The sequence below is a fragment of the Rhyacophila brunnea genome, unplaced genomic scaffold (genome assembly GCF_057557595.1).
Source record: "Rhyacophila brunnea isolate RB1 unplaced genomic scaffold, BYU_Rbru_1.0 scaffold_23, whole genome shotgun sequence".
NCBI classification, from domain to species: Eukaryota; Metazoa; Arthropoda; class Insecta; order Trichoptera; family Rhyacophilidae; genus Rhyacophila; species Rhyacophila brunnea.
The window spans coordinates 14,354,711-14,375,252 of record NW_028232893.1 but is presented as its reverse complement, the minus strand read 5'-3'; the positions used below and the strand labels follow the sequence as shown (position 1 = coordinate 14,375,252).

The window sequence follows — 20,542 nt, the reverse complement described above, 5'->3', positions numbered from 1 at the left end:
AAATTCAGTCTTATTTAGCTTAAACGCGGCATAATTAGACAGGTTCATTTATCTATGCAATCAATTGTGTAATTATTGTTCGGCGAAATACGCTAAAATTAACCCGACACAAATCAATCGGTGCACAAATCCTACTTATTTTTTTTCTAAAATGTTAGCGATCATGCCACTCTGCATTAAATTAGTGACACACTTTAATTTGTAGTATGTTATTAAAACAAAATATTAACAATAATATTATAATTGTTAACGTTTCCTCAATCATAACTAGACCAGTAGTGTTTGTTTTGATTGAGAATTACGACAATATCTATGGTTATCAGTGGCGAAGGGTGACTTTTGGAAAGAGGTAAGCTGTGGAGATCAGAGAAAAAGAGCACACTTGTCAGGTAACTTACGGGAAATAAGAAGATAATACTTACGATATTACTACTTATGAATAGGTGCACACTAATGACAACGACACACTGGTCATAGGTTTCACCGCTGAATTTGTCAAATTATTTAAATCACTTATGGCAGTAGAATTCCACGCATACTTTCTTTACCAAACAATACGCATCGCCAACAAAAAAGTTTGTTTAATGTATAACTGCCAGTTAAAAACAAATATTTATCATTTATAAATTGTTGTGAAAATGTCTAATATATGTTTTTTTGCTGTATTCAAATCTAAATGAACCCTTGGAAGGTCAAGCTTTGATAATTTTTAAATGCAATCGTTCGCACATTTTCTACCGGGACACTACACAATTTAATAAATACTTATATATTTAAAGCACTGGCGAATGATTTCGGTACAATATGAGATAATTTATCCACATTCACAGTAACACAATGAATTTAGTATTATAAAATAAACCTTTACCACCGCTTTGACATGTCAAAATGACATAAACTGTGAATAGCATGTTATGTTTGTCTATGACTGAAGTAACCTAAATAATAATCGCGAATTAATACAATATTTATTTTTAATAACAATTTATACATTATATGTGATCGAACACAATAGTTATTATTTTTTTTAATCATCCTTATTATTTATTATTTGCTTTTAAAGATAAGCAAAGACAATAAACAAATCAACATTTCGAATAAGCTTGTCTGTTAACGCTTCTGAGTCTCGAACAAAAACCCAGACATGCATGAAGTAGGCAACTGAATTTCGGTAGAAAATTCGGCTTGGATTATCGTTGAAATAATTCTAAAAATAGCACTCACGTTGGACGTTCCGTCATTTATTTTTGATTCGAAACATGACTAAATTAAAAGCTCTACTTATAAATAACGACGATAGATGGCAATCAATATTTTTATTATAACCTACAATGTCCTACAATATAGATATTTATTTATGTAAATTAAATACTTGAAAATAGAAGGTAAGCTTTAAATAATCGCTTAGTATGGAGCCTTCGCCACTGATGGTTATATAATATGTAATGCATTAATATAAATTAGAACAATCTATGAACTAACACTCCACTCATCGATTCCGTCACGAGACGTAGGTACTAACTACTATTGTTCTTCACTAGACATAGTTCATCCGTTATTCTACTCAAATCAATTGATCATCACGATATCACAAGCACATCATTATTTCGCGATTATAATCTCACGTCATCGTCCTTATTATTGTATTCGGTGTATTCTTGTAACAATCAATAAACTCTCATCTCAACAACCAAGCATCACGATTCTCTCCTAAACGTAATCAATCATCATACCTCCAAAGTATCAGTATTGTATCGACACAAAGTATTGACACTTTTACAGACCCTCTCTAATCTATTCTATAAGACATCATTGTGAGCAGAGCAGTGTTGCCAACCGTACTATAATTATAGTATTTGTACTATAATTTTGGTCCGCGTACTATGTACGATATAAAATAGGTATAGTACGCCCAAAATACTATAATTTTGAAAATCGTACTATAATTTTATATAAAAGTACTATAATTCTGCATTTGCCATTTCGCAATCGAGTGGTCTTCGAAAATTTGGAAATCTGCGGCCCGCGGCGAAATATTTTTCCTAAAAAAAACAAGCCGACCGTGAAAATTTGGGAATCTGCGGCCCGCGACGAAATATTTTTCCTAATAAAAACGAGCCGACTATGAAAAATTGGGAAAATTTTCATTTTCAACAGATGACAACGCGTACTATATTTTATCTCCAAATACTATAATTTTGGAGGCTCTGTACTATAATTCCACTTTTAAAATATGGCAACACTGGAGCAGAGCGAACTGTCAGTCAAATGTGTCGTGCCATCTTCGGATAATCAAATATTTATAACTAATTACTCATTAACTTTACATATACGGTGATGAAAGAGAATCCTAGTGAAACAAGTGACGAATAATCCTCATTCTTATATTATAATGCCGTTCGCTAAAAGGTAAATAAAACAAAATTTAATTTGTACATAATTGGTTGCCATATTTTGTTATCAAACTTTTCGTACCTAATCGTAAATTCATTTAGAAAAAAATATAGCATTACTAATGTGACCATTTATTTTTTCCCCCAAACCGGGATACCTTAAAAAGGTAGGTACTTATCCATTTTAGGCCCCTCACACTTTCATACAATACTATTGACAAGATAGTAATGTTTTTTCTTGTCAGTTAGGTTACTTCGATTTTATTTATTTATTTGAAGATTATCGGTAGGTATGTTTGGGTAGGCGCATACAACGCTCGAGTTCCTACATATTTTTTAATAGTAAATATTATTTTATTTATTTATGAAAGGTACACACAGGTATAAATAAATACATGAAAATTTATCTCATGATATACCTATTTTTCCGAAGAACAAATTTAGTATATCTGGTGTTGATTTAAAAAACAAATGATATTCTTGGCAGGATTTTTTCGAATTTACTTTTATAATAACTAACATTGCTACTTTCAACTGTGTTTTTTAACTCTTCTAAAACTTATTCATAAGAAAGAAGACCCTTTCTACTTGTGGATTAGTGCCGGGCAGACATAAAATATATTCAATAATTATACGAAAATTTTTGTGATCCAAATTATTGGAGTGTTTGCACAATTCCACCCAACGACTTTCGGATGAGACATTCCCAGTGTTCCATTCAGACACTTTTTGCGGTGTAATGTACTTAATTAGAATTCATCAAATATTTCTGTATATTGGTAACAAGTTTCTTTCTTTTCGAAAACGGGACATTTTGGCGTATTGAAGCTGTGTTCGGGGACACCGGGACACGCCGCCTGAAAACGGGACGTCTGGTCACATTAGGCAAACCTATTACCGCAAAATATATAGTCTATGTTCGCTACATGCATACTATATTGTTTTTCAGGTCCTCTCGTGAAACACCTGTGTGAGCCAAGCAGTTTTTCATGGCGCAAAAAAAGTTTTTTTAAAGTTTTCTAAAAAGAATTCTATTAAAAATGTTTAAAAATTACAATTGAGTTGTTGATATTCTATCTTTCACCGGCTTTCTAGCCGAAGGCATATCTTTTGTTCTTTGAATATTTTTATCCTTGTTATCAAAATTCTCAAAGAGATCGTGGAAGCGTTTAAACCACTCTTCTTTTATATTCTCCATCACTGAACGGTTTTCCATTTTTAGAGATTATGTTTGAGGCAAAATAACAAGCAGTTATTATATTTGAATGAAAGTGGACTTATAGTATATAGGAACTATACGACTCATTTGTCCTCTTGATTCAACGAAAACAAATAAGTATGACTGAAAAGAGGTGCACTATTTTGTCGGATCGCCCATAGCATACCTAAACTACTATGGATTTGGTTTAGGCAGGGTTTTATTGAATTTTAAAAACTAACCAGCACCATCTGTGAACTGTGTTCTTAATTAACAAATAAGTATGACAGCCTACCTCCACCCCTCGTGACTGCCACTGTGTAATCTTACTTTAATTTACTGAAATCTAGTACTCTACTCACCCAATTACATTTTCACTGTGTAGAGTTAAAAGGATATCAAGTGCTCTACCGTTTACTATACCAATGAAAACCGAGCTTAAGGTTAAAATAAAATGTATAAATTTGGTATTATGTTTTACTGATATTTTGTAAAGGAATAATTTTATATTTTCAGATATGTCTCGCCAGTGGAAAATGGACAAAGAAAAAGTCTCCGCTGATAAAAAAGGAATCGGAACAAAGAATCAAAATGCTAGACAAAGATCGGAGGCAGCGGATAATCGTCGACAAGAATTAATTGATGCAATCACTCGGCCGATTGATAACGTAAAGTCAAAATCGATCCGAAATAATAATTCGAGTAATTCTTTTAAACTTCAAGATAAAATGGAATTAGTAAAAACAATTACAGATTTTGGAAATGCGATTGATGAGATGAGTGATGAAGATTGGATAAACTTACAATTATATGGTAGAATTTGCGATGTCAGTGAAGGCAACTCGAGGAAACAGAGAGTGCAACCTTCTCATAATCAAAGAAAGGTAGCTCCGGGGAGTCATCTTCCGAAGAAATTGAGTTTAGCTCAGCCAATCGCCGCCGTCCAGTCAAAAGCAATACAAAATTCCAACAGTTCCCGAGTTTCTACTACGCATAGAAAGAATTTTGAAAAACCTCAGTTAAAAGTGAGAGATATCCGATATAAAATGGATTCGGGAACTAATAGATACAACGACGGAACTGTTGGAAATGGACATGTAAAGTCAAATCATGGAATGGGCAATGACAAATATAACATAACTGTGCAAATTACTATCGATAATTCTACTGGTAGGGTATGTAAAACAGTAAAAGAAGAAAAAGGACCATCTGATCGTAATCAAGCTAAAAGAGGTCCAATCGGTAACCTTCAGAAAGAATATAATAACATCGAACGACCGATTGCTGACATACAGTCGAAGGCAAAACAAAACAATTATTCTAATAATAATTCGCAAATTCGAAAAACTGTCGAAAAACTTGGAACCAAAAAGGTGGAGAAAAATAATTTGTTTTATAAAAAAAGGAATGCAGCTAAAAATTATGATTCAGGAATGACTGAAAAAAATACTGGAACTTCAAAATCAAATCCGAATAAGGTAATTCAAGGAATAAGCGATGATTGGAAAGTTAAAAAGACTGGATTAAACAACAGAAAAGGTGGCAACACAGACAAGAAACAACCATGTCATTATAATCCAGACAAGAGAGATGGACAGCAGAAGATATACGCCGATCATATTTTTAAAGGGAAGAATATTGGAATTGAAAACACGGATTCAACACAGAATCCAATTTCAGCTACGCCGATTCGAGAAATAAGTAAAGTCAATGTGAATGTTGAAAAGAATAGAGCATGTGACCGAAGAAATGATATCTCAGATAGACTATACCATTATAACAAAATCAGAGGGAAGAAATTATTTTCTAATGAGCATATTTCTAAAGAAGAGAATTTTGAATGCCATGATAATATTCAGGATGCTGGTCTAGGAATAACGGAAGAAACAATTGGAAACATGAATTCAACATGGAAACCAATTCCAGCTACGTTGGTTCAAGATATAAAAAAAATAACAGTTAAAAGGAGTAGAGCACGCAAGCAAAAAATTGACATCTCGGAGAGACTGTTCCACTATAACAAAATCAAAGGGCAGAAATCATTTTCTAATGAGCATATTTCTGAAGGAGAGAATATCGAATTTAATGATAATAGTCAGGATAAAAAAGATGTTGACCTAGGAATAACGGAAGAAACTATTGGAAACATAGATTCAACGTGGAAATCAATTCCGAGTAGGTTAATTCGAGGAATAAGCAATGAAGAAAATTCAAAGGTTAAAAAGAACAAAGCGCGCAACAGAATAAATTATACCTCGCACACAAAAGAGTTAAGTCGTTATAATACAGTCAAGAGGGGAGGGGAGCAGAAAATATTTTATAATGAACATATTTTTAAAGAGAAGAATATTGGAATTGAAAACACGGATTCAACACAGAATCCAATTTCAGCTACGTTGATTCGAGAAATAAGTAATGTCAATTTGAATGTTGAAAAGAGTAAACCACGCGACCGAAGAAATGATATCTCAGATAGACTATACCATTATAACAAAATCAGAGGGAAGAAATTATTTTCCAAAGGAGAGAACATTGAATTCCATGATAATATTCAGGATGTTGGTCCAGGAATAACGGAAGAAACAATTGGAAACACGGATTCAACACGGAAACCAATTCCAGCTACATTGTATCAAGATAAAGAAGATTTAGAGCGTATTTCTAAAGGAGAGAATATCGAAAGAAAGAATGGATCCAATGATGATGTTATAGAAATGAAAACCACTAATTTAGATGGCGCAATTGGTAGAAATGAAGGATCAAATTCAAACCCAGAAAAATTAATTCAAGATATAAGCGATGGAGGTGCTTGGACGGTTCAAAAGGTACGCAACAAAAAATATGCCAATTCAGATGTAAAAGAATTGTACTGCCATTTTAACAAAACGAAGGCAGAAAACCATGTGAATATTGAAGATGGAACCGGCACGTTTAAACGAGACAGAGCAATGCTTCGGAAATTAAAAAAAATCGCTATACAAAAGCCGAAACCAACATATAAGTCCATTATAGAGGAAGCTGAAGAAAAGCGGAAGAAGAAAGAGAAAAAGCAAATTATTAATAAGGCAAGAAGAATGCTCGAAGCCAAAGGAATGATGTATACCGATCATGAGCAAAAAATGATAACTTGCTTATTATGCCAATACGACCTCTTAGAGACTGACAATTACAAGTCCCACGTCAATACCAAAAAACACAGTGATAATCTGGCTGTGTACAAAGCAAGAGCGCAGCAGAATATTCTAATAAATTCAACATCGTGCGTTAGCTTCCTCTCGACTAATTTACACAAGAATAAAATATTCATGGCTGCGTTGAATGAGCAGGCCTACTGCTTGATATGCCAGGAATATTTGACTGCCGATTTGGAGATTATCGGGCGGCACATCTCGGCACACATTAGGTCATTGGTGGCAGTGCCGGATGAATGTGAAAATTTGAGTAAAATGGTGGAATGCAACTTGATGCCATTGGTAACGGAGAGTAAAGAACGTCGAATCAAATTACACAGGTATTTATTTTATTCTTATAAAAACATTTTTTTACATTACACGTGAATGGATTTGCTAACAATAACTTCTAAATTAAAATATCAGTTACATGTAAATTGTACATATTACATTTCACCGTAGCACAGTTCGCCGTGAGCTTTCTTATCGGAAAGAGATGACCGTATACCATACGGTCATCTCTATAGCACTAAGATGAAAAAATTGTGTTTTGTATTTCTAATTTAATTACAAACCTATTCTACTGTTTTTCCTTTGTATTTCAGTAGTTTTTATTTTTTTTATTACGTATTTTGTGAAAAGATTTGTGAACCAAACGAATATTTTTGCAGCTTGTCGACAAAAGGTAATATTACATGTATTTTATATTATTAAATCTATATCTCTATATATATAAAAATCTCGTGTCACGATGTTTGTGGTCGAACTCCTCCGAAATGGCTCGACTGATTTTTATGAATTTTTTTTATGTATATTTGTTAGGTATGAGAATAGGTCAACAAGTATATTTCATACCGCTAGGTGATTAGGGTATCTCTATCCAGAAAAATTTTCTTTTATTTTTTTGACAATTTTTTTTTGTATTTTTTTTATTATTTGGCATAAAAAAATACCTATAATCTCAAATTTTCATTTTCCTACCTCCATCCTCCCATTTTTTAATCGCGATTTTATTATTTTTGTATGAACAAATTTAACCGTCGTTCGTATTTCAAACAGAACGAAATTATTTATGTTGTTGAATGACAGATGGCACTACGTCCGAGAAGAATTCAAGAGAAGCGTCGCGTCATTTTGACATTTCATTCGGCAAATCACAACGCAGTGCGTGCAAAATTTTGTACGATTTATTTTAATTTATCTATTTTTATGTGCGTGTATTACAGTGCACAATGCCAGCAAGACGCAAGGGGGGCCATTTGGGCCGTCGAACGAATAAAGCAACAAACATGCGAAATAGTAGAGCAGAAAGAACAGACGAACAAATCCAACAAGATAACAAAAACTTGCGTGTGAGCATGTCGCAATTGCGTGCATCTCAATCACAAGAGGCACGAGCTGAACGAAATCAACAACGAAAATTGGAACGGAGCCAAGCGCGCCGGTTAGTAATTAACACACGCAGAGCAAATGACCGACAACGCCAACAAGTACATCGAACATTTACATCCGCTTTGTTCCTTCGTCTCGCATTCGAGTACGAGCCAGATATTGAATATTCCGCTCATCTGAAAGTGCTGATTGGTGCTATGGACAAAGAATGTCCCCATTGTCATGCGCTCAAATTCAAACATGAGTCAGCCGGGATGTGTTGCGCATCAGGAAAAGTGCAACTACCAGAAATTGAGATACCACCAGAACCATTAAACAGCTTGCTCATTGGCACGGTTCCAGATTCAAACCTGTTCCTGAAGTCCATTCGCACATTCAATTCATGCTTCCAAATGATTTCGTCCGGAGCAACAGAAATAGTTCACAATACTGTGGTAAATGGTCAACAATTCCATTCTACGTTCAAAATCAAAGGTCAAGTATACCACAAAGTAGGCTCATTGCTGCTAATGCCAAACGAACCACATACATTTTTACAAATCTACTTCATGGGCGCGGCGGTGAGGACATCAATCAAGTGGATACACGTTGCGGCTACAATTGCCTCAATTTGCCTAATGCTAGGCGCATCGTCGGCGAACTGGACGCCCTGTTGAATGAGCACAATGAATTATTGAAATTCTTCAAAGCACACATGCATGAATTGCAAAGTGACAATCACGCTATTGTCATCAATCCTGATAAAACACCAGGTGGAGAGCACGTACGTCGATTCAATGCGACTGTTGTTGACGACTTTGCTGGAATCATGGTTGGCGACCGCACATCGACGCGAGAAATCGTGATTCGAAGAAGAAACAATAATCTGGAGTTCATCGCTGACACACACCGTTCATACGACGCTCTCCAATATCTACTAATTTTCTGGAAGGGACAAGACGGATATTGCATAAACATTAAACAACGAGATCCTGCCACAGGTAATTCATTCATTATGAACATCATTACTCATTTTGAATTGAGAAAATGAATGGTTGATGTTTCTTTGTTTTTATCGGCGGTCATCGTCTACAGTGCTCTATTCCTCTTTCTGTCATAGATCCCATCCCCACACACTTACGATACATTCGTTACTTTTTATTTAACAACCAAAATATTCACTAGAAATAATTTATATGGCAGAACAACGTTTGCCTGGTCAGCTAGTATATATATATAAACCAGCTTAAGTAGCCGTTATTAGTGTTCATGTACGATGTAAATTTATCATAATTACTGAAGTGTAAACTGCATTTTTTTTAACGAATTTGCCAAATTCATTTGATTGGGATAAAATGGCATATTATGTGATTTATGATTTTATTGTTTCTGAAAGATTATGTTCCGAAATTACCTACGTAAAACTCTGTAAGAGACATGGGATACAATGAAAATAAATCAGGCAGTTTTAGCTGTGAAAATGAATGGAAAAACTTAAAGAAGGCATTTTTTAAATAGAAATAAAACAATAAAAACGGAGATAAACATCTTGGAAGATTTATGACTACTTTTCCAGTGGAAATTGAATGTCAAAATATGAAATTTTTATTTGATAATATATTTTTGTTTCTATTTTTGACAAATATTTATGTCGTTTGCCATTTTGTACAACCGGAGGGGTGAAATGATTTTTAACTACACGTTTTTACTTATTTTTTTTAAAGTAGTTTTACTTTATTCATGCTCCGTTTTTATAATAAATTATACGTTTTGATATTCTTTTTTTCATTAAACTAAACACTATGCCATTTTGTACACCCTTCTCCTACATGTACCGAAAATTTCATATCTATAAGTCAAAAGATCGTTCAATTTCTAAATATATTTCGAAAACACAGTACAAAAATGTGAAAGGTAAAACCAATTTTGCGTTAGGCGGTTTAATTTAAATGGTGCGGTTTCATTACGTCTAATTAATAATAATATAATAATAATCACATGTTGGTCGACGAATACAATACTATTATTATTATTACGTATTATTATTATGACGGTGAATCATAAAGAAATTACTAGCCAAACAATAACAAACCATTTATTTTATACAGTTGTTTAATAATTATATTATATCTAATAGCTTTTTCGCAGGTACCTATAACTAATATAGATACATACAAATACCAACTAATATATACCTAAAGTAATACTATAACTAACTAAAATATACTAAACGTTAATTTATTTAGAGATTTAGAATATTTTATATCTACTTATCCGAAATGCCACACTATACCACTTACCGTGATTAAATTAGTTATAGGACCTTAAGTAGATAAAATGCAGGCTAACGTTCATTTCTAAAAGAACACACGCCCGTTCTATTCAATCATGTATTTAGGTATTACAGGAGCGAAGGGTGAAGGTAGGCTGTTAAGATCCGCCATAATTAGTGCACATTAAACTTTTTTAGTCATACGTATTTGTTTTTATTGAACAATTTACAGATATTATTGGTTAGATTTTTAAAATCAATTAAACCCTGCCTAAACCAAACCATACTAATTTTGGTATATTTTGGGCGATACGACAAAATTGTGCATACCTTTTCATTCATACTTATTTGTTTTCGTTGGATTAGGAATAAATATCATTACACATTTTGTTGGTTGTTTTTTTTAATTCATTAAGCCTTGTCTAAACCAAACTATAAAAGATTAAAAAAAAATTATTCTATCTTTAAAATATTCAAAGTTATGTATGGTTTAATTGCATAATTTTGGATATTTTATAGATAGGTATTTTTTTACTATTATCTATTATGGCTTGGTTTCGCAGGGTTTAATTGAATTAAAAAAACGAAACAACAGCTTCTGTAAATTGTGGTGTTATTTCAATGAAAAAAATACTAATACCTGATAAAGTTTAGTGTGCACTATATATAGTGGATCTTAACAGCCTACCTCCACCCTTCGCTACTGAGGTATTATTATTTGATTTAAATATATATAACGTGGAAAGACACATGATTCATGACATGCAACGGCAGGTACCTTGCTACATATTTCATTCAAAAAACACTTTAGAAAATAAAAGGTTTTTATTTTTTTTACTTTTTCCACATTTTATTTCATAATTTTGATATACAAGCGCTTTTATCCTAGCGTAAATTTTAATTGAATAACAGTAAAAAATATAGGTACATATTATTGAATAAAAAAAAATTATAGAGAACGTCGGTTTCGATTGTTTACTTAAATTAATACTAACTTGTTGGTGATATTTGTACTTATTTATTAAATTACTGATTTATATACATTATGAGATTGCCTAATTTTATCATAGAAAAATTTGCTGTGTTTAAAATTCACCTACCGTATGTTAAAAAAAAGGTTCCCTATCAATGACAAATTTTGTATTGTACATTGTAGTTATGAACGCTCGATAAATACAAACTTCATTATTCCCATCCTAACTAAATAATAAAAAAATATATTTCCTATCTATAAAATATCCAAAGTTGTGTACCTATAATTTTAGAGTATTTTTTACTATTAGCTATGGTTTTCGCAGGTTTCATCGAATTTAAAAAAACTTAGTACACCATCTGCAAATTGTAGTTTTTTTTAATGAAAACAGAATAATATTAAATACGATTTAATAACAATAAACAATAATTTAAAATTTATTCTGCTCATTATGCTCTGCCTAATCAAATAATAAAAAATATTATCATATCTATAAAATAACGAAAGTTATGTACCTACCTATAATTTAATCACATAATTTTAGATATTTTAGATGCCTATTAATATTAATTATGCGTCAATGATAAATTAAAATTTACAAAATAAATAGCGCCGAGGAGTTCAATGAAAAGACAATAGGTAATTAGACCTGCCTTCAGCAATAAAAATAATTACACGACAAAGTATGGCAAATACATTGAGAGAAAAACTTGTTGGTATTTATTTCTTTACATACCTACTTAAGTAGGTATTTTGAAGATGCTCGACCAAACTGATCTATTTGATTATAAACTATTGTCAATAATGAATTTCATCAAATCGATCGTAAGAAATTTTCTCACCAACACCACCATCTGTAAATTGTCTTTTTTATTGAAAACAGAATAATATTAATTTTTTTTTCAGAATCTGGATCAGTATGAAACACTGTTTTCATTTATGCATTTTATTTTGAAGAAATTCCTATTTAGCTAAAAAACATGCCTATTAATATTAATTATGTTTCAATGAATAAAAAAAGGTAATAAAAACCGCGCTCTCAAATAATAATGAGTTCGAGCGTCTTGACATTGTGGCGGGCAAAGGAAAAGTGTGCGATTCTCGTAAACACGAGTATCTTCCGTCTGAACGCTCCCATTTAGTTATGTGTAAATGCGGAATCTCCGCCACACAGGTGGCTTAAAAAAAGTGCGATACGGGTGTCTTCCGTCTGAACGCTCCCATTTAGTTATGTGTAAATGCGGAATCGAGCCACGCCGGTGGCTCGACACCGGAATCCCGTCTGAAAGAGGGCTAACTGTTTTCACACAAAAGTGCTGACACTCGCCAATCCATTCTTCGAGCGTAAGAGAACGCATTTGTTGTCATTGTATGGTGCTATTTGACAAGGCTGGATAGGTTATGAAAATCATTTAACGTCAAAATGCTCTGCGCGGTGTAGTTCATATTTTTTCTGGTAGGTTCACAACTATCATGTTGCTGCGCATGAGCATTTTTTGTATTATCCAATAAATCAACTTGAATTATTCAGTTGTCAGCACTTGATGTCATATTATAAAGCACAAACTGATCGCAACCCCCTTCTGTGTTATCCAAGTAACATGCGATCTGTCACTGTATTGATAAATAGCCATTTTTTATTAGTCTGTTGGTGATGGTATCCGATCAATGATGACTCGTTTTAAAATCCAGGTATATAACTGAAAATCTTGGATGCTGCCTCACGGATGGTTCGTACGTGTGCCTAATCTGCGACGTCGAACCGATGAGGAGTACTGCCGGGGCCCGGGCACACTTCCAAGGAGAAATGCACGCAGAAAATACTACTGCGGCCTACATTCACAACATGGATTCGCGTCACCAGAGAATCCTACTACTACACTGCATTTATACATCGTTTGAGGAGAACTGTGTATTTTTCAAATGCCTGCTTTGTGACGCCTTCATAAACAATTTTGAGGTAAAGATTCTAAATTTACCAAGAGTTTCGACTATTCACTATACCTTGATTGATGTATACGAACTTTTTTGTATGATTTATCCTTGGGTTGCAGGTTTATATTTACTTGTTTTTTAATAAACAAACTAACGTCTTATGTGCCGGTATGTGCGGCATGGTGAGAGATATCATTAAAATGCAAACCTCGCCTCGCAAAACACTGCCACTAAGACAGACACTAAGGGTCAAATTCTTATAGTCACACGTGTAATAAAAAAAAGCTGCACTTTTTGAGGACCGCCAAACTTGTCATACAACATATCCACACCCATAGTCAACGTTTTGAAAATGGAGACACCTGAAATTTATCCTCTTAACAAAATAGTGGCTGTTTCCAAAATTGCTCCCTATAAAATTATAATTATTTTAATATGTATATGCAAGTTAGGTGTAGGTTGTCAATTGTCGAGCAGTCTAATATCGCAATGCTCTGTTATAAATCGTGTTTTACTCTTTGAATTGTATTGTTGCAAGTGTTACCTTGTATGACAATATTTAAGTATTGTGATTTTGTAACATAGGTGGTACATTCCTACATATTTTATTCATATTAGGTTTATAAAATACATCGGGAGTTATGTTAACATTTCCGTATCTATCATAGCAAAATCACAATTACTATGCATATAATTGACATTAGTACCTAGATTCATTAAGGATTAATTGGCTACCTACCTACTTTAAGAATAAAGCCGCGTTGACACGGTCCAAGTACACTTGGACCGAGTGCCATGCAAGTGCACTCGTATGAGACATCTTCATACTAATTATTCCTATCCAAGCTACTTGGACCGCGTCCTACTCATCCAAGTTAACTTGGATAGGAATAATTAGTATGAAGCTGTCACTTGGATGGCACTTGATCCAAGTGTACTTGGATCGTACTTGGACCGTGTCAACGCGGCTTTAATCATTTTAATTATGCTACTTTTAAAAGTTTTTGATAAAAAATATGATGTCATTACCAAGTTTTAGGTTATTTTCTTGTTTACATGTTATACTTCAAATACATTATCATCACGTTATGTACTGCCGCGTACTGTCACAGTAATCTGCCGCTACAGAAATAATTTGTATAATGTCGTTTTTCATGGTATTCGAAATGTTATCAGACTGATGATCCCATCACGTAGCACATTTTGGACCTTTAAATGAACATTGTCAGTTGGCAAAATCTGCCGGAATCGACATCACAACAATGAGGTCACCTTGAACTGCACTAGTCAATGAACGTTTTTTTTCTATTATCTGCAGCCTTACACATTTTCGACTCGCGTCGTTCTTTCTTTTAATTAGTTTTCTCTGTGGATATTAAATTCTATTAAATTATTATCTATCGCTGCTGATTATGTCTGTTATTTATGGTCGCCTGATTGGCTTCTTCTGTTCAAAATATTATCTATGGATACAAAATCGCAAGTTATTTTAACGTACGCACACGTCGAAACCGTAAAAAATAAATGAAATTAATTAGTATAAATGATGCATAATTCAAAATACTAATGCATTAGATTTGGCACTCTATCATTTAATTTATAGAGATAAATGAAACCATAGACTAAATTTGTCACTGTGACAGCACATAACATGATGATAATCTATTTGAAGCATTAACTTTAGTTGTCATGTAGTCCATAGACTAAAATATAATGCAAAATCTTACACGATTAGAAATGCACACACCAAATATTCGAGGCATTATCGAACACAATACATTACATAGGGTAAGGGGATGTATTATCGTGATAGATTTTACAAAGTACTATATATAACTGTAAGCTTGCATAATATTAAAAATGTGAAATATGTAATGGAAATGGCCATGCTTCACCTTAATGATGAACTTTAAATGGACTTTGTAAACATAATAACTATTCTTTTTTTTACAATTTTATTTGAAACGAAAAAGTTTGGTAATATCGTGACAAGCACAGTTAATACCGTGATACTGGTAAGGTAATATCGTGACAACTAGAATAAAAAGGAAATCAGCGAAAATATTTATTTATAGATGAAAGAGATACTGACATTGGTATTTTTATCTACAGATTGATTAATTAATTGAATATTTAAATTAATTGAATGGTTAACTTAATAAATTATATTTGAACACTCGTCACACATGATGTAAAGTTCATCATCGTCTGGTGCAATGTTCAAGCAATCGTTATGATATGGACGAATGCAATAAGAACACTGTACCAAATTTTCCCATTCTTCTCTTTTGCATCATGAGAATATGTTAATCCACATGCACCACAGATCCAATCTTCATCAGTATTTTTTAGTTTTCTGGCGTTTCTGTTTGATTTTTCTTTGTTTTGGCTGTTCTTTTCTTTTTTAATAGCCTCTGTTGAAGTAGATGCATGACTGATGATCTCTATATCATTCAAATATTTTGCTGACGAGTCGGACTTTCTTTTTGTTGTGGTTTTCGTTTTTTCAATAGGCAACACATCTTCAATGTTTTGATCAGCCATTACATTTTCATCAGCACTTGTAATTTTTTTCTGTTAAACGAGAAGGTGCCATAGCGTCTGAGTTAACAGCATCCTTACAAAAAGGGAAAATCCCACATTTTTTGAAAGCATTTTGTATATTACTGGATGTGAATGATTTGAAATAAGCCGGATTTAACATGGAGTGAAAATTGGTTCTGTCTGGTTTTTCTATCGGATGATTTTTCATATGATCCTTCACGCTATCATTGCAATGGTGCTTAAGGGACTTATAGACACCAACGTCCAATGGCTGTAGGATGTGAGTGTTGTGTGCCGGAAAAGTGAACAAATAAACTGAATTATCCTTCGCCAGATTAATCACGTCTGGAGTTATGTGAGATGAGTGGGAATCAAGAAGCAGAACTACAGGGATAGCGTGAATGATGATTTTGAAGCTGCATAAATTTTCATTCCACCTTCTTGCACTAATCGTAAAGCACGATCTATATCTGAAGATGCGTATTATCTCCTTTTTGGATTCTTTCGCTGTCGCAGCCATATTTGAATCAAAGAAATTGTACTAATATAGGCAATATCGTGATAAAAAAAACCAACGAAAACCGGATAAATAACTATCAAGTAATAATGCCGACCGTATAATCTGTACGTACATATATTAATATAGCAGTAAAAATGTGTTAAAACATTAAAACAGTTCATTCAAAAATAGGTCGTCAAAATAACATGTAATTTTTTGAAAACAACCTAACAAATTCATCGGCTAACTTAAGGAATTTTGTTCAATATTTTATTAAATTTTGAACAAATACCAACAAATATAGTAAGGTTGATCTATTAACTATCGATGTTGTGCAGAAAAAAAATAACTTACCGGTTACCAGTTAGATAATTTTACGAAAAACTGAGCGTATATGTTGCAAAAATCAGTTGAACACGTCTGGGCAGGTTCGCGAATTAAAAGTTTTTGTACTCGCTCGACAGCGTCTTAGCGATCAATCTGAAAATACCATTGTCCTTTTCACTCCTTTGACTCATCGTATGCGTTGTTTCATATTCGTCACCAGGCTAGGTAAAATCGAAATATCGAATTGAAAATGTATCACGATATTACCTATATCACGATAATACATCCCCTTACCCTACTTTTTAAGCTGTTTCGTGTGTGTTAACAAGGTGATATAATATCTTTAAAGGTAGTGCTTATTTAATAAATTGAGCCCCCAATATGATGATTTTCATTTAATTTGTCTTCTTTATTTTTACTAAATATTACTGATGACATGCAAAACCTTTAAAAATATTCAAAATCTAATTTAAAATGAGCTATAAACTTTTGACTATTATTAATACATATGACAGTTCATCTTCTTTACAGGTATTGGAGACTCATATAAAAGAAGAAGACCACAAAGAATCCTGGCTAAAATGGAGTCTAAGTCCAATATCTTCGTACATTTCTTCATACGTATGTCAACCGCACATAACCAAAAAGACCAAAACTAAAACAAGTCGAGTGGAGGTCAAAGATACAAGGCAAGTCAGACACGGGGACCATTTGTCACTATCAGCCAGCACAGAACAGCAATATGACGACACCATCGACATCGATAGTTTGAACGATATAGAATTTTTGGAATATAACGGTACAAAATCGAACTCTTCGAGGCGTCATCACATGAAATTGCATTTAAACCGCTGTACCAGGTATTGCAATCGAAAACGATGGGAAAATGGCATTTCATACCATTTGTTTGCATCGGACGATGAAAACACGGATAATTTAAATTCTATCTATTCTTATTACTAGAGACTGGATTATATGCAACATACAAAGCTTGAAATATGCATGAAAAGTGTCAAAAAATGCAACATTAAATAATAAAAAAAAAATATTTCAAAATCAAATTGACGATAATTATTAATTAACATTTTGTTACTCTTGTAAACGTTAACAATCAGATACTGTTCCAATTGTTCGGTAGTAAGATTGTGTCTTCGATCATTCAAAATATTTAATTATAAGTGGAAAAGGACCGTTCCACATCCACTGAGGTAACTGGGCAGTATTTGAAATTGGATTCTATGTTAGCACTTATTGTTTCTAGCAAAAGTTCACCCGTCCCATTAATAAAACTATCAATTTGACACAAAGGTTCAAAGCCTGGGTTATTGTTCAAAATGTTTCAAACTTTTCTCTAAGTTTACGCGGGAATACCTCTGGCAATGCGAAGTTCATTCGGCGATTTATTCATTAACTGAAAAGATTCAGTCAACGCCAAACCTTGAGTTTCAAGCTTTTTAATACTCGCAGGTATGCGGGAAAAGTGAGTGCTAATCACAGCTATGTTTTTTTTTTATACTAGTATTGTTAAATGCTTCCGTGGACTAAGAAACTGCCATAGCTTCTGCACTATCGAAGTCATTTACTACATCTTTGATGGCCTCGAAATATTAACTATAGCGGAAATATGCATCATCACTTCACGATTTTAGGTAAAATATGCAATAACCAGTGAGAATGGGCTGAGTGAGCCGTATGAGAATACTGAGGGCCGGTGAGAAGTATGCAATTGCATATGCAAATATGCAATTGCATATACATAATCCGGTCTCTACTTATTACATATAGTATAGGATATTAAAAACAATATTAATTTTTAATAAAGCATTATATTTTAATCCACTAGTTAATTAATGACATAATATAATCACACACTATAAGTGAAATTTGAGAATTAATATTTAGTTTGGTGTGGTTGCCGAGAGGCCCAAGACTCGTGTGACGATGATTTGTTCAGCTTTGCGATTGTTACATATAAAAAACGATAAGAGCCTCCGCACACACAACCACCGAACGCGGCCACTAGCGGTCGGGTCGAGCCAGTATCTGAGTTCTTTCGGAAACAATTGACAAAGGTGGATGTATGCGAAAATGGATTCCTTGTTGCTAGCACTAGCGTTAGTACTAATTTACGAAAGGAAGAAAAATTTTCCATCACGTCGAGTACACAATACATATTATACACTCACAACACACGCACTCACCTTTCAACTAGTGTGCGCAGGTGTTCGATCACTAACGTCGGCCATTAGCAGAGAGCACCGGCGTCTGCCACAGCTAGTGGACCAAAAGCATCCACTCAAGTACCTAGTATGCTGAGCGTTCATTGAAACCCATAGAAAAATTAAACCATAGCTGAACGCGTCCACTAGTGGCCGTGTTTGGTGGCAGTGTGTGCGGAAGCTATCTTCACTTTTGACAATAGGGGCCGGGCCGTCCACATGACGTCACACGGCTTTGGCTATTTTTAAACCCCACCCCCCATCATCACATAACCTTTTACCCCCTAAAAATACAAAAAATATTAATATTGTGAAAATGTAAAAATTTTCATTTCTCTCGTTGTATGAGACAAATGATAATTTAGCCCACCAAGGGAAAAGAGTATTATCACGATAATGCTAATTTTCTGGAAATATTTTTTTACTAGTTACTAGTTTTATAAAGTGTGTTTTTTTATACTAGTACTTAATATGATAAGTACATTTATTTTGATGTTCAATTAAATATAAAACTACTACATACCAAGTTATACTTATATATTATAAAAATAAATATAATTTCTCCATTTAAAATTAGTTTTTATTTGTATAAAGAAGAAATCCTTTTTATTCATCTTTTTTTCTATTATTGATCTCTTTATATTGGAATGTTTTATTAAAAAAAATATAGAATACATTAAAACTGTGACGTATTTATAAATATTTTTACCAATGTCCGACAACAAGAAATCGGCGACATCAGGAAGTCGCTAGAGTCGCATATAGAAGACTTCTCAGTGACGTACCTATCATGGTGGCAACGCGTGCTTGAGGCATATTTAAATAATGTATCGGCTCTCTTTTTAGATGCAACTTTTTTTACTTCTTCGCAATAAACCAAAAGTTTACTAATAATAATTATAACATCACCCCTGATCATATTTTTATTACAAAAAAACTTTAAATTACGGAAATTGATAGATCCGTACAACATGGGAGTGTGAAATAATAAATTTGGGGGTGGTTCCTCATTTAAAAACGGAAGTGCGATCATCTGTATTGGAGGGGATTATTACATTAGTTCACAGTTGTAACACATAGACAAGAAGTTCTTACTTGACAATACATAAGAGAAAATTTAACTGAATCATATTGATAACCCTCTCCTCTTTTAATGAAATCATATTTTTTCAATAATTAGTTTATCAAATATATATAATTTGTAAACACCTCAAATAATATAATGTACTAGAAAAATTCTTTTTTGAGAAAAAAATGACACCTGACGGGACTTGAACCTGTAACCACTAGATTCGCGTAAATGTGCTTTAACCAAAGTTAAGGGCATCCTACTCAATTACAACAAATTAAACTAGTAGTTCTTACATGAAATGTTTATCAAATTGCATTTGATAACTTTGATTGATCAACAAACCTAATTAAATTTATCGGCAGTCATTCAAATATAATAGCTGTTTGTTATTTTTCCATTAATTTTTGTTATTAAATGGAAAACAGTTCAGTGATATATGAAAGAAGCGTGGTTAAAATGCTCCCACAAACACTTTAAAAATTTTGAAAACAAGGAAAAAAATATTCAAAGAATAAAAGATTTGCCTTCGGTTAGAAACACGGTGAAAAATAGAATCTCAAGAACTCAAT

At 33.2% G+C, this 20,542-nt stretch overlaps 2 protein-coding genes across 3 annotated transcripts in view; one reads left to right on the top strand and one right to left on the bottom strand.

Annotated features, from left to right (window-relative positions):
* The window catches only part of Gp210 (nucleoporin 210), a 79,017-nt gene that overhangs the window by 42,432 nt on the left and 16,043 nt on the right, over positions 1–20,542 (bottom strand). The window lies entirely within an intron of this gene.
* Positions 2,236–19,422, top strand: LOC147069574 (uncharacterized). 2 transcript variants are annotated; one of them, XM_085950496.1, is made up of 4 exons: positions 2,236–2,409; positions 4,108–7,102; positions 13,070–13,337; positions 17,214–19,422. In XM_085950496.1, exons 2-4 carry the CDS (start codon positions 4,110–4,112, stop codon positions 17,643–17,645), a joined length of 3,693 nt encoding a protein of 1,230 aa, XP_085806622.1. In that variant the 5' UTR covers positions 2,236–2,409; positions 4,108–4,109; the 3' UTR covers positions 17,646–19,422. The 2 variants fall into 2 exon arrangements, with proteins under 2 accessions (XP_085806622.1, XP_085806623.1); XM_085950497.1 differs by lacking the exon at positions 2,236–2,409 and adding an exon at positions 2,508–2,560.

Coding starts and splice junctions, on each gene's coding strand:
- LOC147069574 (XM_085950496.1), top strand. CDS start 4,110: ATGTCTCGCCAGTGGAAAATGGACAAAGAAAAAGTCTCCGCTGATAAA. Junction 7,103..13,069: donor CGTCGAATCAAATTACACAG/GTATTTATTTTA, acceptor TTTAAAATCCAG/GTATATAACTGAAAATCTTG. Junction 13,338..17,213: donor CCTTCATAAACAATTTTGAG/GTAAAGATTCTA, acceptor TCTTCTTTACAG/GTATTGGAGACTCATATAAA.